General features: G+C 38.4%; 5 protein-coding genes and 1 non-coding gene across 6 annotated transcripts in view; 5 read left to right on the top strand and 1 right to left on the bottom strand.

Moving 5' to 3' along the window:
* Positions 1 to 3,833, top strand: part of LOC111463172 (CMP-sialic acid transporter 5-like) — a 4,967-nt gene extending 1,134 nt beyond the window's left edge. Inside the window, exons 2-7 of the mRNA XM_023107021.1 lie at positions 751 to 799; positions 915 to 1,141; positions 2,033 to 2,234; positions 2,336 to 2,479; positions 2,641 to 2,715; positions 3,422 to 3,833. Of these exons, the coding sequence (XP_022962789.1) occupies positions 751 to 799; positions 915 to 1,141; positions 2,033 to 2,234; positions 2,336 to 2,479; positions 2,641 to 2,715; positions 3,422 to 3,583 (859 nt within the window). The 3' untranslated portion in view covers positions 3,584 to 3,833. The remainder of the gene's footprint in view (positions 1 to 750; positions 800 to 914; positions 1,142 to 2,032; positions 2,235 to 2,335; positions 2,480 to 2,640; positions 2,716 to 3,421) is intronic.
* Positions 3,834 to 4,612: 779 nt separating this feature from the next.
* Positions 4,613 to 7,388, top strand: LOC111463174 (ras-related protein RABH1e-like). Its single transcript, XM_023107024.1, has 6 exons — positions 4,613 to 5,011; positions 5,635 to 5,705; positions 6,112 to 6,200; positions 6,301 to 6,412; positions 6,799 to 6,889; positions 7,077 to 7,388. The coding sequence occupies exons 1-6, from the start codon at positions 4,895 to 4,897 to the stop codon at positions 7,218 to 7,220; spliced, it is 624 nt and encodes a 207-aa protein (XP_022962792.1). The 5' UTR covers positions 4,613 to 4,894; the 3' UTR covers positions 7,221 to 7,388.
* Positions 7,389 to 8,491: 1,103 nt separating this feature from the next.
* LOC111463171 (probable mitochondrial adenine nucleotide transporter BTL3) lies at positions 8,492 to 12,071 on the top strand. Its single transcript, XM_023107020.1, has 4 exons — positions 8,492 to 9,290; positions 9,578 to 9,881; positions 10,348 to 10,815; positions 11,708 to 12,071. The coding sequence occupies exons 1-4, from the start codon at positions 8,836 to 8,838 to the stop codon at positions 11,780 to 11,782; spliced, it is 1,302 nt and encodes a 433-aa protein (XP_022962788.1). The 5' UTR covers positions 8,492 to 8,835; the 3' UTR covers positions 11,783 to 12,071.
* A 516-nt stretch (positions 12,072 to 12,587) lies between these two features.
* Positions 12,588 to 14,017, top strand: LOC111463385 (zinc finger protein STOP1 homolog). Its single transcript, XM_023107308.1, has one exon. The coding sequence runs from the start codon at positions 12,759 to 12,761 to the stop codon at positions 13,887 to 13,889; it is 1,131 nt and encodes a 376-aa protein (XP_022963076.1). The 5' UTR covers positions 12,588 to 12,758; the 3' UTR covers positions 13,890 to 14,017.
* A 511-nt stretch (positions 14,018 to 14,528) lies between these two features.
* On the top strand, positions 14,529 to 14,690 carry LOC111463646. The gene has a single exon (XR_002713909.1). It is a non-coding gene; the product is annotated as a U1 spliceosomal RNA (small nuclear RNA).
* Positions 14,691 to 15,647: 957 nt separating this feature from the next.
* Positions 15,648 to 16,137, bottom strand: part of LOC111463616 (haloacid dehalogenase-like hydrolase domain-containing protein At4g39970) — a 3,289-nt gene continuing 2,799 nt past the window's right edge. The window contains exon 11 of the mRNA XM_023107634.1: positions 15,648 to 16,069. Coding sequence (XP_022963402.1) covers positions 16,021 to 16,069 — 49 coding nt within the window. The 3' untranslated portion in view covers positions 15,648 to 16,020. The remainder of the gene's footprint in view (positions 16,070 to 16,137) is intronic.

The raw sequence follows: 16,137 nt of genomic DNA, 5'->3' as shown, positions 1-16,137 counted from the left end.
AAAAAAAAAAAAAAAAAAAAAAAAAAAAAAAAAAAAAAAAAAAAAAAAAAAAAAAAAGGCTATGATACCAATTGTTGTGTCGTAATGCCACACCCTTCAATGTTGTGATACTACTTGCTGTACCCAAATGCCACAACGAAAAAGTTTTGATACCTAATTGTTGTAGTGGAATCCATAATTAAAAATGCTTTGATACCCAATTGTTGTAGCGGAAGCGGAAGCAAGATCGATTGCACTCACAAACCCACAAACAGAAATTAAACAAAGAGAAACAAAGATTTATGTAGTTTGGAGAGAAGAAATTTTCCTACATCCACGAATGGTAGGCAATCACTATAACTAAAGTGTTTACAAGTGTACCTATCACTCTCACACTCTCACACTATAAAGTCTCTTAAACAAAGTTCCTCCCAATTGCCTCTAAGCAAATATAAGATGGCAATGACTCTATATCTAACCGAAATGCCACTAGATAAATACAAAATGACAATGACTTCACCCCTCAAAATAATGCTAGACAAGCCTTTATATAGGCATTGCAATACTAATTCTTATACATGAAATAAAATGGTTAGAACTAAATGAAAGTTAATAACCAAAATAAATGAGAATATGAAGCGTCAAGGGTTATGAACGAAATGAGAGTTAAATGACATTTACAACATTGAAATTATCTTTGGATTTTTTTTGTCCAATGGCAACTCCTTTCTGCTATGTGCACGATGTTAACTCATATGATTCTCCCTGCAGACGAGAAGTTATTGTGACTTCATCTGTCTTAACTTGTGAGATAGTAAAGGTATTACTGTATAGCATATATTTTCCATTTCTTTAATTTTATTATGGACTATTTTCTGGAGAAAGGTCTACTCTTTGCACTAATTCTCAAAGATTTTTGTTTTTTTTTTTTGCAGGTCATATGTGCCCTGATTATCATGGCAAAAGAAGGTAGTTTAAAGAAAACTTTTAGTGAGTGGACTGTCGCTGGTGCATTGACTGCTTCAGGGCTTCCTGCAATTATTTATGCATTACAAAATAGTCTGCTGCAGATAGCTTACAAGAATCTTGATTCTCTGACATTCTCAATGCTGAATCAAACAAAAATACTCTTCACTGCTGTATGTACTTATTTGTTGCTCAGGTATGTTCCAATGCTTCTTCTGTCTTTTCAAAATCATAATAGGACTCATGTTTCTATAGGCTTTCATTATCCTAGTTGAAGATTTATGTAATTGTTTAATTGACATGATGAATTGCTGTGCTGTGCTATGATTTACTTCTTTGCTATCTGTAACTTTTTTGTGTTGCAATTACAATGTGCAAATGGTTGTATATCTTTCCACTTTGTTCATTTATAGTCTGTCTCTATCATTCTTGTCGTAGAGAGGACCAAGACCTATACTTTGCTTCTTTAATTGACATGCACAAGCTCTGGCCATTTTTCCTTTTCCCCTGGGGGTATCTAGAACAACAATATGCTCCACGGATTTGGGATGAAATGTGTAACAGTCCAAGCCCATCGCTAACAGCCTCATGGTTTTAAAACGCGTCCGCTAGGGAGAGATTCCACACCATTATAAGAAATGTTTCATTCCCCTCTCCAACCAATTTGGGATCTCACAATCCACTTCCCTTAGGAGCCTAGCGTCCTTCCGGGCACATCGCTCAGTGCTTGGCTCTAATACCATTTGTAATAGCCCAACCCCACCACTAGCATATATTGTCCGCTTTGGCCCACTATGTATTACTGCCCACCTCAGGATTTTAAAACGCGTCTACTAGGGAGAGATTTCCACACCCTTATAATAAATGATTCATTTCCCTTCCTAACCGACGCGGGATCTCACAAAATGACAGTGGTCAATTATTTAGAATTATTTAGATGGCAATGTGTACCGAAATTTTCTGATCATCATCTGTGACTTAGGTACGTTGCATCTAGTGATGATTTGTACTAATTTCTGATTGAAGCATAAGATCTAAAACAATTTCGTACGACTTACATGGCGTGGTATGTGGATTTTATGAATAGGCAGAGGCAGTCCATTCAGCAAATTGGGGCTCTATTCTTGTTGATTGTTGCTGCCGTTCTTCTAAGTATAGGTGAAGGATCTAGTAAGGGTTCCAGAGATGATGGCAGTCCCGATCAAATTTTGTTTCATGGGATTATTCCTGTCTTGGCTGCTTCTGTACTCTCTGGTCTGGCTTCTGCATTGTGTCAATGGGCTTCACAGGTTTGTAGAGATTTTTTTAGTTTATTTAGATACCAACCTCCCAGAAACAATCTAGGAATTATGTGTTTGCTCCTTTCTGATGAAGAACATTCCATTTACAGGTTAAGAAACACTCATCATACTTGATGACTGTAGAAATGTCTATAGTTGGAAGTCTGTTTCTATTTGCTAGTACATATAAATCTCCTGATGGAGAAGCCATCCGACATCATGGTTTTTTCTACGGTTGGACTCTTCTCACTATGGTAATTATATATCACTTGTCATATACGAGGGTGTCTCTAAGTTGGAGACAATTCTTTCAGCAAAAAGTCCGATGACTCTCTTCCATGCCCTTTTCTTTTGGAAGGGAGGACATGAATTGCTTTCAGTAATGTATTCTACTTTTTTGGTCATTTTGTTTCAGATTCCAGTCTTACTCAATGCTCTTGGTGGAATTCTTGTTGGTCTAGTCACAAGCAGGGCCGGTGGTGTTCGAAAGGCAAGTTTTATGTTTTTCGTTTTAACCCATAAGATAAGATTGTTCTTGAACATAATCTTCAAGGATATCAACCATGAGCTTTCTCTAAATTCATGTTGCTCATGTCTTTTCACTCAAGATAATGTTAACCAGCAGCTTGAACATTTCTTTTCCTTCTTCGTCGAGGTATATTCTAGAATCAGTTGAGCTATGGTGCACATCGGTTGAAGAGGGAAACAAAACATTCTTTATAAGAGTGTAGAAACTTCTCCCTAGCATACGTGTTTTAAAACTGTGAGGTTGAACGGCGATACGTAATGGGCGGACAATATCTACTAGCGGTGGGTTTGGGCTATTACAAATGGTATCAGAGCCAGACATCGGACGGTGTGCTAGCGAGGATGCTAGGCTTCCAAGGAGGGGGAGGGAGGTTGTGAGATCTCACATCGGTTGGAGAGGGGAACAAAGCATTCCTTATAAGGGTGTGGAAACCTTTCCCTAGCAGACGCATTTAAAAACCGTGAAGCTGATAGCGATACATAAAAGCCCAAAGCGGATAATATTTGCTAGCGGTGGACTTGGACTGTTACTGGGAGCTTTAAACTTACATAATATTGCTACGAATGAAGAAAAGTCCCGTGTTTTTTTTCTTACTTGGCACGGTGATATACTGCTCATATAATTTTTAGGTACACTCATCGTGGGAAATTTGGTTATATGGTTGCAGGGTTTTGTCATAGTTTCAGCACTCATTGTGACGGCATTGCTGCAGTTCATATTTGAAGGGAAACCACCATCGGTTTATTGTATCGTGGCTCTTCCCCTCGTGGTCAGTAGTGTTTCTATGTATCAAAAGTATCCCTACCGGGTTAAAGAGAAGGAATTATAGCCTGGGAGAGTTATTTACCTGCGCATGAGATTTTTTAGTTCATCACTTCGATGGAATTGAAGCTGCAGGAATAACTTTATATTTGTAGTTTAGCAATATGATTGATAATTGTAACTAATAAGGCCATTGTATCTGGATTTTCAATGAGCTGAAATCATGATGTATGTGAACACTTCATTCTTCACCAGTCCGCATGAGGATTGGAGAAACATTGTTATTTTAATTTTTCTAACATATATTACATTTTATACTATAAAGTAAAATATTCATGTAATTTGGAAACAACAATGTAGAAATTATTATTACTTTTAAATGAGACAATAATATATCTTTATTTATTTATTTTATGAGGTTAAATTATAAATTTATTAGATTAAAAGTAATAATTTTATTTGTATATTTGATAAAATTTCATAAATAGTTATGGAGGTAATAGTCCAAGCCTACTGTTATAGGCTTTCCCTTAAGATTTTAAAACAGCTCAAGTTTGGCTCGTTTCCCGGTGTGAAATCTCACAATCCGCAACATTGTAATAGCCCAAGCGGATTGGTATGGGCTTTTCCTCTTAGGCTTCCTCTAAAGATTTTAAAATAGTTCAAGCTTGACTCGTTCCTCTATCCCACCCCCTTGGGGGCCAACGTCATCACCGGCACACCGCCCGATGCCTGGCGTCCACACCTTTATAATGGATGTTTCATGTCATCGTTGTCACATAGCTTTTACACTCTTATAAGCAATGTTTCATCTCACAATCCACCCCCTTGGGGCCCAGTGTTATCGTTGGAACACCGCCCCGTACCTGACACTGATACCATGTGTAACAGCCCAAGTCCACCGCTAGTCGATATTGTCCTTTTTGGACTTATCCTTCCGAATTTTCTCTAAAAACTTTTCATAGTGGTTCGTTCTCGTTTTGGGACAAATTGTTTGTAATTTAACCATTTTATGAAAGGTATGAATTTTTGGAGAAAAAGAAACGGAAAGGTTGTAACGTTTGAGAATTGATTGGAGGGGGAAAGAAAGGCCGAAAGTAGAGGATGAAGGTGCGATCAAGTTTGGCGCGTCCACGCAGAGCAAGGCCCAAAGGAGGATAAAAGCGTAAGGTGGTTGAAGTTTTAAGCATTTGACTTCGGCGTCTTCGTCATCGTTGGCGGTTTCTCCTGCGTGCAGGTGCAGGTGGAGAGAAACGAACTTTTAAAAACCTCTGACCCATACCCCTTCCCCATTTTCCTTTTCCATCGATCTACCTATCTATCTATCTTCTCGCGCCACCTTCCCTTGAATCTTCTTCGCTACGCTCATATTCCCTTCATGGCCACGGTTTCTCCTCTCGCCAAGTACAAGCTCGTCTTCCTCGGCGATCAATCCGTTGGCAAAACTAGCATTATCACCCGCTTCATGTACGACAAGTTTGATACCACCTATCAGGTCCGTGTTCTCGTTGCCTTGCGTCTTCTGTTCTTCATATTTTAATTATTTCTTTTTCTCCAATATTTTCATTTGGAAGTCTTGATACATTACGACCTTGTTTTTTGGTGCGTCTCTGTTGTGTTGTGTATCTCAATCCAGATGGAAATTTCTTAGGATTCATGTGGATCTGAGTTATGTGGCGTTGTTTCGAATTCGTACTCGATGTTGTTTATGCATACCATCCACTGATGACTCGCTTTTCTTACCGATTATTAATCTTTTTGCAATCGATCAGATTTATCGATTGATTTAGATTACTTTTAAGATTCAGCCACATCCTTTCTTCGTCAATGGAGAAGTTCCATAATTTCTGTATAAAAAAAGATACGTATAACAGGGGAAGAGGAGGGGAAATTACTTTTAAGAGGGTTGACTTTATGCACTATCAGATCATCTAGCGTTCGTTAAATTCAAGGGAAGGAGCGGAGCAAATGGTTCATGCTTTAATAAGAAAATGTATTTCAGGGCCAAGTAGATTGGAACTAGAATCTTTCAAACCATAATTATGCGTCGTCTGTACATTTCATCCATACTCTGCTCGTGGGCCTCCTTTCTGCATGCTGACATAACTTATAATGCAGGCTACAATTGGAATCGACTTTTTGTCCAAAACAATGTACCTTGAAGACCGAACAATTCGGTTGCAGCTTTGGTATGCCTTGCTTATTTCTCTCCGGTCATGTAGTCAAGATTTTATTTCCTATCAGTCTTGGTTTCGGCATTCAGGCTCTTAAGTTAAAATTCTAGTTCTTTTCAATATGATGTAGATTTCAGATTCTTTGCCATCCAATATAAACATCCATTGAAATAGATCATAGAATTGTGCGAAACACAGATGGGACACCCAAAACATTATTTTTTTATGCCTGGTTTGGAGAAAGTTAAGCATAATTATAGAACACGACGTTTATTGCATTAAATTTCCTATAGAAGGCTGATAGAACATGTCGATTTGACTTTACACATTATTTGTCAATTTAAATATTCGAACTGACATCTATGTGTTGTTTGATATGCATTTAGTTTTCTCTAAAACTTTAATGCCTCTCATTCCACAGGGATACTGCTGGACAAGAAAGATTTAGGAGTCTTATTCCAAGTTATATAAGAGATTCCTCTGTCGCAGTAGTAGTCTATGATGTATCTAGTTAGTGCTCTCTCTCTCTGTTATTGTTGGTTGTGTGATGCATCCTGGTTAGTTGTGGCTGATGTGATAATAGGTTTGGTGTGAAAACGTTATTATGCAGATAGACAATCATTCTTGAATACTACCAAGTGGATTGAGGAGGTACGAACAGAACGGGGCAGTGATGTGATAATTGTTCTTGTTGGGAACAAAACTGATCTTGTTGAGAAAAGGTGAGGAACAGATTTTTAATAGGAACAAATTTGACATTGTCGAAAAAAAGTGTGGAATGAGCTGTTCCTATTATTTATTATACATATTAGGATCAGTATAAACTTCTTTGAGGAGTTTGGAGATTGCATTAGGGGCACCATTTCTGTTTATACTTTGAATGCAATGATGAGATGGGATTTGAGCTGAAGTTGTTATTAACCTTTGATTGCATGTACTGAAGACCTAAGCTGACAATTCTTCAAATCCTATGAAATTGTCTGAAAATCTTGAGCTTAGTTGCTAATTCATATTTGTAACTGATTTATAGGCTTTGCCAGTGTCTATTAAAACCGTTGTCCATTTTTCAGAAGTTCTCTAAATTCTGTTTGCTTGGTGACAAAATCAGGCAAGTTTCAATCGAAGAAGGTGATGCCAAATCTCGCGAGTTTGGAGTCATGTTCATAGAAACTAGTGCCAAAGCTGGCTTCAACATCAAGGTAACGTTATTCTTTGATTTCTAAAACGTAAAATGACAAAAAATTAAGAATCCAAAGTCCACTTTGTACCTTTTTGTTCACAAGGCATGAAATTACCCCTCTTCGCTAAATTTGCATTTGTTTCTCTTCTTTGATTGGTCTGTAGATGTAAATTTGACTTACATTTTTATTGAAACAAATTTTGCAGCCTCTCTTCCGTAAGATTGCTGCAGCGCTGCCAGGGATGGAAACTCTGTCTTCTACAAGGCAGGAGGACATGGTTGACGTAAATTTGAAGCCTGCCGTGAATTCATCCCATACGGAACAGCAAGGAGGAGGTTGTGCGTGCTAGAGGATATGTAAGTTCAATACATAAGAAAAATGCTGCAGAAATGAAATAGTAAACGCAATCATTCACCGGTGAGTTAGTTCAACAAATTGACATCCGAAATTTTCTAACGATAAGATGTTTGTAATATTGTATGCCATTAGATTCTTTTTGCGTTCCCAAAGAACAAAATCATCATTTTGTCCTCCCAAGTGCTGAGATTTTCATTTTGGATTTGTGATGCCCTTCTACAACTTGACCAACTATATCTAATTGCAGAGTACTTGAAACTGTTCCATTGTTTATAATTATATCAATATTCAGTGTTCTTTCTTAGAAAATTCTCTTTGGCTTGGCTGTTCACGTTACTAGTGGTCAGCTCTTGTGGCCACAATCCATAGAACCACCCCCAACTATATAGTCCATATCAAATTTATGTACATTTTCCATACGAACCAATTCTATAGTAATAGTAGTACTAAATGGTTGAAGTGGAATAATGATTATCTCCCGAGTCTTGTAGAATTGAAGAATTGAAGAATTGAAGAATTGATGGGGTCTTATTCCATCAACAAGTTTAAGTTGCAATATTCAGCAAATTATTGAGTACATTATCGTTCTTTATATTCATATTGATATTTCTTTTGCTAGAAAATGTAGTAGAAATCAGTTTTTTCTATGATATTACAAAAAAAAAAATGGATTCAAACTTCCATAGAGTGGAACTAGGATTAGTTCAGCTGATAGTCCGTGACCAATTTGCTTTGAATGATTTACCATCATGAATTTGGTTAGGTGTAGCTTGGAAATGAAGTATTGATTGGGAGCAAATCAATTAGGGTTTGGTTAGGTGTAGCTTGGAATTGAAGTATTGATTGGGAGCAAATCAATTAGGGTGGTTGAACAGGTAAAGTTGATGGGCACACGGTGTGCCGTCACAGAATCAAATTCACATGCTCCCAAGTGCGTTAGCTAAGCTCATGGACAAAAAAAAGGAACAATGTTGGTAGAAGGCTTCGACCTTATTCATACGATCGAGACCTGAAATTTTATCAGTTGTAACACTAGGTAGGTGGAATCAATTGGAGTGTGAGCTGCGTTTGGTTGAAAATGACGTTCTTAATAATCCAATTTGAATTCCAATTCAGAAAACCACCATCCCATCTCGACCTTCTTACAAGAATAATCCTTTACTTTCAAACAGGTGTTATTAAGACAGCAAATTATCCACTCATAATTAACACAAAATTAAGCCAAACCTTTCATATTATAAAGATTAATCGCTTCCACTAGGGTATCTGTGGAGCATATGCTCATAACTGTTGAAAAGGGCGGACAACACAGAAGCCACCAACGCTCGATGAAACTTAGGCGAGGTTTTCCTCTGCACAAGAAATGGCATCAGCCCTCAGCAGCTATAAATTACTAGTGTCGCCATCTTCCTTCCTTTCATGTTCTTTGTTTTTTATTTCCTTCTCTCGTCTTGTTCAACCTTCTCTTTCTCCGCTCCACTTCCTTCATCTCTCTTCATAAATTCCCAACTCTTCTTCCTCATGTTCTTGAACCCATCGACGATCAGGTCCTTCTCGCTGTTGGTCAATCCCAATACCCACGTTTCGATCTCGCCAAACCCTCTGCAATGCACGGAAAGCACCCATCTTGGTTCACCCACTTGATCAAGTCCGACACCTCTGATTCAATCTTCCTCGGAGGGTTGTTTCTCGACGATAATCTCCCTCCCTCTTTCATTTCGCTAATCGCTTCTAAAAGCTCTTCTGGGTCGGCTACATTTTCTTCTTCTCACAGTCCGCTCAAGACTCTCAACCTCCAAATTTTGGGTCGCCGAAAAAGGGGGATTTCCGATGGAAGTGGGTGCCGATTTTTATCTGTGAGCCTGTCTGCAAATGGAAGTGGCGAGAATGAAGAATACACTCGGCATGCGGAAGGTTTGTTGGGACAAGATGGGAATAAAGGTTCGGTGCAGCATGAGGAGGAAGAAGAAGAGAGAGATCAGAAAGCTGTGTTGCGAGGATCTGGTGCTATGAATATGACCAAGCATCTGTGGGCCGGAGCTGTTGCTGCTATGGTTTCCAGGTTTCCTTCCAATCTCCCATTCTTCATTAATTTTCAACATTCAAATTCAATGATTTAATAGGATGTATCATTATTTTCCAGAATTGAATTAATGCTGGAAACCCAAAAACCTTGATTAGATCGTCTTTCTATTCATCTTCATATGGAAAAGGGCTTCTTCATTCATGGCATGTCTATGAATATGAATGCATGACACTCTGCCCTGCATAAAAAATGTTGTCTGGTTTTAACATCATTAGATTTGGTCACCCGACATGTTTATTCATGATGAATTTGATCTATGATAGATCTTTCGTTGCCCCTCTTGAGAGATTGAAGCTGGAGTACATAGTTCGTGGTGAGCAGAAAAAACTTACTGACCTGATCAAGACCATAGCAGCTTCTCAAGGTCTGAAAGGTTTTTGGAAAGGAAATTTTGTCAACATTCTTCGCACTGCTCCTTTTAAGGCTATCAATTTCTATGCTTATGATACATACAGAAATCAGTTGTTGAGGTGGTCTAGAAATGAAGAAACTACTAATTTTGAGCGGTTTCTCGCCGGTGCTGCCGCCGGAATTACTGCAACTATACTTTGCATTCCTATGGACACCGTAAGTCTCAATTAGCAATTTCTTTTATAGATGAAGAAGCATTTTGACCTTTAGTTCTCCATTCTGCTGATTGTTATATTTCATAGATTGAAGTTTCTGCATCTTCATACAGAGTTTTGTGAGTTGTGCTCTTGTTTGCATGCCTATCGTTTTGATACTTTCATGTTGTTCTGGTATCAAATTGTTAGCTATCTATACTGATATTGACACCAAGGGACAGTTATGAGTATTTAAACTACATAATTCGGATTGTTATCCAATTTGGGAGGGCTATCTATTCTCACCCTTTCACTGCGCCACTCACATGAATCGCAAGACACCCGAAAGCTGAAAGAAAAATCTTACGTTCTATTTACAGTGCATACAACCACCCCGCTGCCTGTGGTGGTTGTATTTCCTTTTTATCGTATACTCGTATACTTTAATCATTGGAGACCTAAGTTCTTTGTGTCCTTTGTTCTTGCAGATCCGGACTAAGATGGTGGCACCAGGTGGGGAAGCCTTGGGTGGTGTTATTGAAGCCTTTCGTCATATGATCCAAACTGAAGGCTTCTTTTCTCTTTACAAGGGCATAGTACCCTCAATTATAAGCATGGCACCATCAGGTGCTGTGTTCTATGGTGTTTATGATATATTAAAATCAGCTTATCTCCATTCACCAGAAGGAAGGAAAAGAATCCAAAATATGAAAGTAGGTGATCAGAAGTTGAATGCTTTTGAACAATTGGAATTAGGTACGATTAGAACGTTACTGTACGGTGCGATAGCAGGGGCATGTGCTGAAGCTGCTACATATCCATTTGAAGTTGTGAGGAGGCAGCTCCAAATGCAAGTGAGGGAAACAAAGCTGAGTGCTGTTGCAACTTGTGTCAAGATTGTTAATCAAGGGGGTGTCCCTGCTCTTTATGCAGGCTTAATTCCTAGCTTATTACAGGTGCGCCACTGATCTCTCACTAACTACTTCTTTTGTTCATCAAGATATGTTTGTGCATACATTCATTGATAGCTTGGTAGATTATATATGAATATGGTATCTCAAGAACATACGTTTCAAAGTATTAAACAAAAACTTGTGAAATGAGTACTTGCATCTAACTTTCAATTGCATGATGGCCGAATTGACCATGTCGAGTTTCTTGACTATTACAAAATGTACATTAGATTCATGAAGACGATATGAGATTCCGACCCCTCCCTTCTTTTGCACTAGTTTAAGATATTGGTATCTGAGGGCATCCAGTTTGTCCATTTAGGACCTTCGTTATATCAATTGATGAACGAGCTCAAACGGGTTTATTTGATTCAGCGTAATTAAGGCTAATCTTTGATAATTACAGGACTCTTAGCTTCTATGTGTGCTTCTATGGTATCCTTGTATCTATGGAAATGCAAATAAAGCCTGCAACAACCAACCTTCCACAAGTATGATGGCTTTCGGCTTTTTCTTTGAGACAAAACTTTTAACCTTTATGTTTTTGTTTAAGAATAAAAGTTTCCTTAGGATAGAATTTGGCTTGCAAACATTCCCCTATTGTGATCCACTGTGAATTGGTCTAGTGATCAATAAAATAAAAGCTAATGCAAAGAGCTTAGAAGGAATGAGTACAAGTCACGGTGACTAACATCACGGGATTTATAATAGCTGCAAGTTTTCTTAGCAACCAAATGTAGTAAGAACAACCAAGTGTCGCGACACAAACTGGCATTTATAATAGCTCCGGTTGCCATCTCTTGTCGATTCGCTTAGCATGTCGAGTTGTTGATTTGCATAATCATCTGTTTATGGCTTTAAGCTCCTCATAATCTAATGTTTTTCCTTAATTTAGGTCTTACCATCAGCAGCAATAAGCTATCTTGTGTACGAGTTCATGAAGATCGTCCTGAAAGTAGAATCATCGTGAAGATTAGAGCATGCATCGCTACCGTTTGACTTCTATAGCTTTCAGGCCAAGGTTCTGGAAGAAGAGCTATGATCATTTCAGTGCCCTTGTTGACATTGTTTCTGGGCAACGTTTCTATGGCTATCAAAATAGCATCTTAAATTTGTTTTTCTTTCCAATTTGGGGTGACAGTGAGGCACAGATCATACTTTTCAACACAGTGCCCAGAGCTCCAAGTTCGAATGGATCGATATAAAATGTTAAGGATAGATAACTTATATCTGATCGTATGATCTTAATTTTTTTTTCTTTTTTTTAGAATGATTTTTATATTTTCGTCTTACGTTTAACAATGTTTCTCTAAATAAATAAGTATTAACTTTAATTAAGTACCAAGGGAAAGCATATAATATTTAATATTTATAAGTGGAGGTTCATTATTCATTTTATTAACCCGCTGCCCGCTGCCCGCTGCCCGCTCTATATTTTAAATATAAATATTACAACTTGTTTATTTGTTTTTTAATTTCTTACTTCTTAGGAATAAGTGCATTGAATCTTTTTATTTTTTACTCTTTTTATTTTTTTCTTTATGTTTTGGGCACGTCAACGAGGTTGGGAATATGATTTAAATAAGAAAAAAAAAGTCGTGTATTTTCTTATTAATAATTTCCTTTATACTTTATTGATTATAAAGAACCCAGAAATTAATTAATTCTCTTCTTTGATAAATTATGTTTTTTTTATTTATAAATAGTTATTAATTGTAAAGAAAGTTTCAAATATATTTTTTTATTAATTTAAAAAAATGAATATCTAACCTGTCTGTGTTGGTCCAAAGTTCGGTCATTAATTCATGGATCCACGAACCACCCAAAACGGTGTCATTTTGAAGGCAGTTCCTACTTCCTTTTGGCGCTGAGAGAGTCCAACATTTAAGTCAAATGCCGCTACGATCCAATTGAAATCATCTCCTCCTCGCGTAATCTCCACCGCCATGAATCCTCCCACCTTCCCTATGGAATTTTCCGGCGATCCACTTTCGACGAATCTCACCGGAAGTGATGACCCGCGGATTCCGTTGCAGAACCTCTCGACGATCTCTTCCAGAATGGATGCCGTCCAAATCTTCCTATCCGAGAACATCGACAGAGAAATTCGCATCAGCAATCAACAGATGGATGCGGTTTCGTCTGAAATCGCCTCCGCAATCCAACAGATCGTCGTCAACGGCGCTGCTCTTCTAGCCTGCGCGCAAGTGAAAACCTCGAATACGCCGGATTTGAAAGCCTCGACGAGTCGAACTCATTCGATTCCGGTTACAGAGAAATCAATGGCGGAGCTGAAGGTCGAGGGTGTAGATGAGATTACGAGAATCGAATCCGAGGATTTTGAGATGGATTGTGAAATAGTGGAGATGGACGCGATGGAACTGCTAGCGGAGCACATCCATTTCTGTGAAATCTGCGGGAAAGGGTTCAAGCGGGATGCGAATTTGCGGATGCACATGCGGGCCCATGGGAATCAATTCAAGACCCCTGAGGCGTTGGCCAAGCCGTTAGATGGTGTTGTCGTGGACCACAAGGCGAAGCGCACGCGGTTTTCGTGCCCTTACGATGGCTGTGTAAGGAACAGAACGCACAATAAGTTTAGGCCGTTGAAATCGTTGATTTGCGTCAAGAATCACTTCAAGCGGAGCCACTGCCCCAAGATGTTCTCCTGCAATCGCTGCAACAAGAAGAGTTTCTCTGTAATGGCGGACTTGAAAAGCCACTTAAAGCACTGCGGGGAGTCGAAGTGGCGGTGTTCGTGTGGGACGACCTTTTCCCGTAAGGATAAGTTGTTCGGCCATATGGCGCTGTTCGAAGGCCACATGCCGGCGGTGGCGGACGACGACGATGGGAAAGGGAAAGCCACGGCGGCGACGCCGGAAATGGATGAAGATGGGGACAGTAATCGGATTTCGAAGGACGTTAATTTCCCAGACGCCTGGAATAGTCCGGATGATGGATCTTTCGAATCGTTTCTTGATGGGTTTGGTTCGATTGAGAATCACTGTTTGCAAGAGGTGCTGGGATTCCCTCATAGTTTCGATTCGGAATCGGAATGGAAATTTTGTTCTGATTAGAGATCTGTCCATACGAAATTCTTTGTTTAGATTTGGAAGTCTCATCGGTCTGCATTTGATTCATTTGCTTTTAGTTCTTCACTCTAATTATTAGATTTGTCTACATTGAAACTTGAATTTTGAAATTATTACTCTGTGTCAACCTAGAACTTCTTAAATCAAGAGATAATAAATTGGAAATCAATGGAAAAACCGCAAATGAAAATGAAAAACATTGTTTAATTATTGCAATATTTTATTCACTTACTGCATTTTAATTGATTAAAAACATTCTATTTCAAATATAAGTATATCTATGAAATTTAAAATTTTTATATATGAATGAATATTTGAACTTCTCCGTTGATATGTCAAACAAAGTTGTGTCTCTTCAAATATTGAAGAGTCAAGTTCCTCATTTAAAATGAGTGTGTTCAAGTTTAAGTTGAATATTGATTATATATAATGTAAAATATTAAAATAATTTAATGCGAAAAGACAAATATATAAGCAGACTATTTAGTGCGTAAATGAATTTGGAGAAGAGAAGGGAACGCAATTGGCTTTATCAAGCACTTTGGGTTTGTCCCACATCGACAGATCTGAAAAGAAGAGAAGTACCACCAGCTATAAAACAAAATCAATGGGCAACGTTCGAACATACTTACCTGGACGGGGCTTTTGGGTGATCATCAAGGCCCATAGCCTAGGTTGGTGACCTCCATTGCACTTAGGAGGGGTGCCCGCCTAAGGTCTGTCCAACGTGGCAGAGCCTACGTCATAATTTGTGGTAGTGGGGGCCTGCGTTCGCGCGGCCCCTACCCATAACAGTTTAAATGTTGTAAATCCATTTATAAGGGCTTATTTGTTTTTATAAAAAATTATATCAAATTCTTGAGCCTCTTATTTGCTTTATCTAATTAGATAATTAAAATATTGAATATTCATACAGAATAATAGCGCGCTTCTTCCTTGCTATACCGTGGCCTCTCATGCTCTTCTCATAGCCAACACCACATTTTACACGCAATTGCATCATCATTCATTTCTAACGAAGGAATTCCAATTGCATCATCATCAATGGATTTCTTTGGAATTCCTTCACATAATCCCCACTTTTTTCCAAGGGCATTTGATCTCTAGGCATGATATTACTCCGCTTCGAGATTTTGATCATACTCCGCTTTGAGGCTCTCTTGATATTATCCTTCAAGGCTGTCTTCTATATTGTTCACTTATAAGCTCTCGATCGAGGCTCTCCTCCATAATGATATGTTATTGTCCACTTATAAGCTCCGAGTATATGATATTATCCACTTATATAAGCTCCGAGGGTGTAGGGGAGAGAGTTCAACCTCCACAATGGTATGATATATTGTCCACTTATAAGTCTTCGAGGCCTAGTGGAGATATATTTCTTAATTATTACTTATAATTCCATGAATCATTCTCTAAATTAGTTAATGTCTAACTCCCTCTCAACAATCCTTAATCCTCAATCCTCAACAAGTGTGACTCCGTTTCAAACGTGAGTGTTGGCTTTGGGTAGTTCAGATATCTTTTGTTCAATGAAATCACTGTTAAGACGTGGTTGATTGGACTGTCCTTATGATTGGGTACGTCCAGAATAGTGAGAGCGAGAAGGGTTTGAAATGTGTCTGAGATGCATAGTAACGGAGGGACCCCAAATTATAGAACATTAGGAAACAGGTTTCAAGCTTGTGTTGATCTGAATGCTTTAGTAAAGGGCAGAAGCTTACACGGCTTGGACTGGAATTATTGGTCGGTCTGTTCACTGCCATGCGATTAAAAACTCTAATAATCGAAAGCGCATCAATAGCTACTCATCTCGCTGCCTAAGATATAGGGGAAAGAACCCATCAGTACATTAAGGAGAAAATGGATTTGAGAATTAGTTGGGCACCTGAGAAGGTAAATCAGTCCAGCTCCTCTTGGTATCAACTATAACCTTAACCATCGACCGACAGACATTGTCTGAACAACAGCATCTTATGATGTCTCTTCTGATAGTGCATTCAAAATGTATACATACATACACCTGTACATTGTGGAAATGCCAAACCAATTTCAGCAGCAAAAAATTTCCTGGAAGCTCCTTGGTTATCATCAATTCAACGCTGAGAGTAATTGTCTATCTTGGAGTGGCAACGTTTTGTAGAAGAGAGTCTAAGTCCTTCAATCTGCATTTATGGTGTCAAAAGTAAAACTTAAACTAGAAGTGGAGAGAAAAAAAAAAAAAAAAAAAAAA

Source organism: Cucurbita moschata, unplaced genomic scaffold, assembly GCF_002738365.1.
Source record: "Cucurbita moschata cultivar Rifu unplaced genomic scaffold, Cmos_1.0 Cmo_Scf00028, whole genome shotgun sequence".
Classification (NCBI taxonomy): Eukaryota; Viridiplantae; Streptophyta; class Magnoliopsida; order Cucurbitales; family Cucurbitaceae; genus Cucurbita; species Cucurbita moschata.
This window is presented reverse-complemented; position numbering and strand designations above follow the sequence as displayed.